We start from the raw sequence: 3,687 nt of genomic DNA, 5'->3' as shown, positions 1-3,687 counted from the left end.
TCGTCGCGGCGGCGGCCCCCCCCCTCCCCCCGACACGGCACTGTCTGCTGGGGCTGCTCCTCGGGTGGCGCTGGCACTGTCTGCAGGGACTGTCCCCCCTCTCCCGGGCACCGGCACTGTCTGGGACACTTCTGGGTGTCACAGCGGGATAGGGCAGGCTTTGAGCTACGGCAAGAGTGGGGGAGGCCAGGTGCCCAGAGCACCTACAGCAACGCTCAGTGCTGCCCGCTACAGGCATACCTGGCGCGGCGTTGGCCAGAGAAGAGGAGCCTGGCCCAGCCCTGGAAGGCCCAGCCCTGGAAGGCCAAGCCAGATATGCTTGGGAGAACGGCACTTGCTTAAGAAGACAGCAGCAGGTCACAGACGGGCGAGAGGCCGGTCGAGTGGCATGTGTGTCTGCTGACTACTGCCTCACAGCCTAGGTCGTCTGTGTTTAGAGTGTTCGATAATTTACATTGTTCACACACTTCAATAGGCAACACAAGTCATCCTGTCGAATTTCTGGAGAGGGGTTCTCAGGTGTTGAAGAAAACCCAAAGCAATGTAGAATCAGTAATCAGCCCAGTTTCAGCTTAGACTTCCTGTTTTGAAACCCGTCTCTAGGCTTCTGACATGGAGACGCTGACCCCACCAGAGCGGCTTTCTGACCTCCCTCCATTTTCACGGTGTCTGATGGGAATAATAATGAAGTCTCCCAACGTGGTCAGGTAATGGTCATCTCAGTGTCCCGGGACGCTTGTCCCACTGTGTTCTTTCTCGGGGTCAGCATGATCATTTACTGTCAAATTTGCCAGAGGTGACTTTTTTTTCTATGAGAAAATGTTCCAAAGAATTTTCTTTCCATTTTATTAGCAACTGGACATGCTTAGGGCCAGCCCCATGGTGCACCAGTAAACCATACACATATTGAACTGGGTCCCACATGGCCAACCACGGGTCAGATCCCAGCCCCTCAACTTAAGGACCCTCCAGGTGCGTGTGCACGCAGGCCCACATCCTGACAGGCTGGAGAAGTGGAAAATGGTTGGGGTGTGACCACACCCCTCTGGGGGTGCTCTCTCCCTCTTTCTCCACCCCTCTCTCTGGTACATGCACATTCCCTCTGACAATTAAAAAATATTTACATTAAATTTACACAGAGAAAAAACTCTGCTCGTGTCTGGGTGTGCTATTCCTGAGGTGACTTGGTTAAGAGATTGAGTGTTCGTGGTGATTCCTTCCTCTGTGTGGTGGTCGGACCATGGTGTGCAGAGTCTCCACTGGAGGGACACCGGACATAGTATGCTCTCCAGCTGGGCAGGAGGATGGCCACACAGTGGGGTCCTGTCAGACGTCTGCCTCGGTCTCCCTTCGCCCCCTTTCTTCCTTTCTCCTCTCAGAAAGAGAAAAACAAAGTCAAAAACCTTTCCTGGGCCGAACATCACTGCAGTTTTCATTCAGTACACAGGTGACGCATGTCACATGACTGAATTGCAGGGTGTGCTGGGACACGCAGTCGCTCTGGCATCTGTACCCATTGAACTGCATAGCAGAAGCGCTCGGTCCAACTCAGAGCGCTGCCTCAGCCATGGCCCTCACCTTCTATCACTTTGACGCCTTCCTTGTGTGTTGGGGGACCCAGAGCCACTCTCCACACAGCATCCCTTCCCTGTCCGCCTGTGTGGGTTCCTTTCCACACTGCCGTGTGCATTGGCGTGCTCCTGTGAAGGTGTGCGAGGTGCTGGCCACCCCACGCTTCCTGCATTGCAGTCTGTGTGTGTGGATGGGACCTGGCGGCCCTTCTCCTCGAGGTGCCGGGAGGCCGTGGGGTGAGCTCAGGCCAGTGCTGTCTCTCAGGTCATTTCTGGACGAGCTGAAGGCGTGTGTGACCTCAGACGACATCGAGGGCATCGTGTGTCTTACAGCTGTCTTGCACATCATCCTGGTGATCCACAGAGGTTGGTGACGTCTGCTCTCCAGTCACGGTGTGCCTCAGCACTGTCCCGTGGTTGTCCGAGGGCTCAGTCCACGTTGAGCTCCGGCTCTGCCCCTGCCCTGTGGGTGTAGCACTGCCAGCTGCCTTGTGTCTCGGGGTCAGCTCCTGGCATGTTTGCCTGTCTGTGCTCCCAAGTTGATTTTCTCTTGGTCTTTCATGTCTCACTTGTGTTTAAACATCGGATTTTGCTTTTGTTAATGATAGGCATGTTATCATTAACATTTTACCTCTCATTTCTTTTTTTATAAATTTTTCATTACATCAATTTTTAAAAAATATTTTTGGAAATTTAATTACTGTACATCTTTATAGCACACAAAATGAGTTTTCCTCGCATGAATACAGTCGATATAGAAAAGGCGTGCGGTACAATACAACATCTCTACTGTCCTCTGAGGCCTTGACCTTGCTTATGCTAAATACCCCGACCAGTTGGAAGAGCACTGGAAGGGAAAGCGGAGACCTCCCTGAGCGGCTGACCTCCGTAAAGCCCACTGACTCCTCTGCCGAGTGCTGTGGTTACTATGCCACTCCTCGGGCTACTGATGTTGGAGTAGTCCCTGAGGGTGTGCCCTGTCTGGAGAGCACGCCTGTCTAGATGGGCTGCAGCCTCACGCTGAGTGACGCGGTGGCAGCCCTGCCGACTCTGCAGTTTGATGTGGGGCAGGCCTCCACAGAGACTCCCCAGGGCCCCCTGCGATGACGACCAGAGTGAACCAGGCTGCACACCTGGAGGAGACCGAGGGTCTAGGCTAGGTGCCACGTGTGTCCAGCGCGCAGGGACCTGGGTGCTCACCAGAGTGGAGCAGGCGCGTAGCTCTGGGACACGGCAGCTGGTGCTGGTGTCCAGTGCGGCGGCACACTGGCCGGCCACAACGCTTCCTCTGTGTGAGGCCGTTGGCCCCTCCCAGCCAGTGTGCGCTGTAAGTGGTGACTGGCGTTTATGGCGTGCCCATACGGGACTAGTCCTGCAGGTGGACGGCTGGGTCATCTCAGGGGGACCCGATGCGGCCATCGCGGATTTCACGCCCCCCATGTCGCAGGTCTTTTTGCTGTGTGTGGTGACATCAGACTGTTCGGTCCTCTAACCTCATCTCCCCGTAGGTAAACAGAGGAGTTCAGAGGTGACAGAGGTCGCAACTGCTGTCTACAGAAAACTGAAGACGTTCATGGAGATCACGTTGGAGGAGGAGAGCATTGAAAGGTAGGGTGTGGGAGCACCCGGCACTGTCTGAAAGCCACTGCCCTCCACACCGCGGGCTGATTCACTTTCACCAGGACAGCAAGGTGTGGGCTGCGAGCACAGACGCTTTCCTGTGGGTGCGGCCTCTGAGCTGTGTCTGGGTCCCTTTCAGTCTCTGAGAGTGGAGCATGGCCTTCGTGACCCCTGTGGTCCGTGAGGGTATGCGGACTCCTCGAGGCTCTGAGCCTGGAAGGGGCTCGGGAAGTTCACTGCATTCTGATCTGTGCTATCTCTGAGGTGTGGATACCCCACTCACGGCCTCCTCACTGGCCCTGGGGCGGCTGTCCCTCCTTCCTCTCTGGTGAGGAGAAAAGGAAACACTGCCTGCAGTTGCCACATTTACTCCTGACTTACAGGAGCAGCCAAAACCGATAGAGCGAGGGGCAACGAGGGCCTTCTGGCCTCCCACTTCTGCTGGGTGCCACGCCAGGCCCAGCCGTGGCAGCTTGAACTGGCACACACCATTCCT

General features: G+C 55.7%; 1 protein-coding gene across 1 annotated transcript in view; it reads left to right on the top strand.

The window, feature by feature from the left end:
• Positions 1 to 3,687, top strand: part of NCAPG2 (non-SMC condensin II complex subunit G2) — a 71,592-nt gene that overhangs the window by 60,720 nt on the left and 7,185 nt on the right. Inside the window, exons 26-28 of the mRNA XM_027770066.1 lie at positions 604 to 707; positions 1,837 to 1,937; positions 3,080 to 3,179. Coding sequence (XP_027625867.1) covers positions 604 to 707; positions 1,837 to 1,937; positions 3,080 to 3,179 — 305 coding nt within the window. The remainder of the gene's footprint in view (positions 1 to 603; positions 708 to 1,836; positions 1,938 to 3,079; positions 3,180 to 3,687) is intronic.

The sequence above is a fragment of the Tupaia chinensis genome, unplaced genomic scaffold, assembly GCF_000334495.1.
Source record: "Tupaia chinensis unplaced genomic scaffold, TupChi_1.0 Scaffold000110_1, whole genome shotgun sequence".
NCBI lineage: Eukaryota > Metazoa > Chordata > Mammalia > Scandentia > Tupaiidae > Tupaia > Tupaia belangeri.
This window is presented reverse-complemented; position numbering and strand designations above follow the sequence as displayed.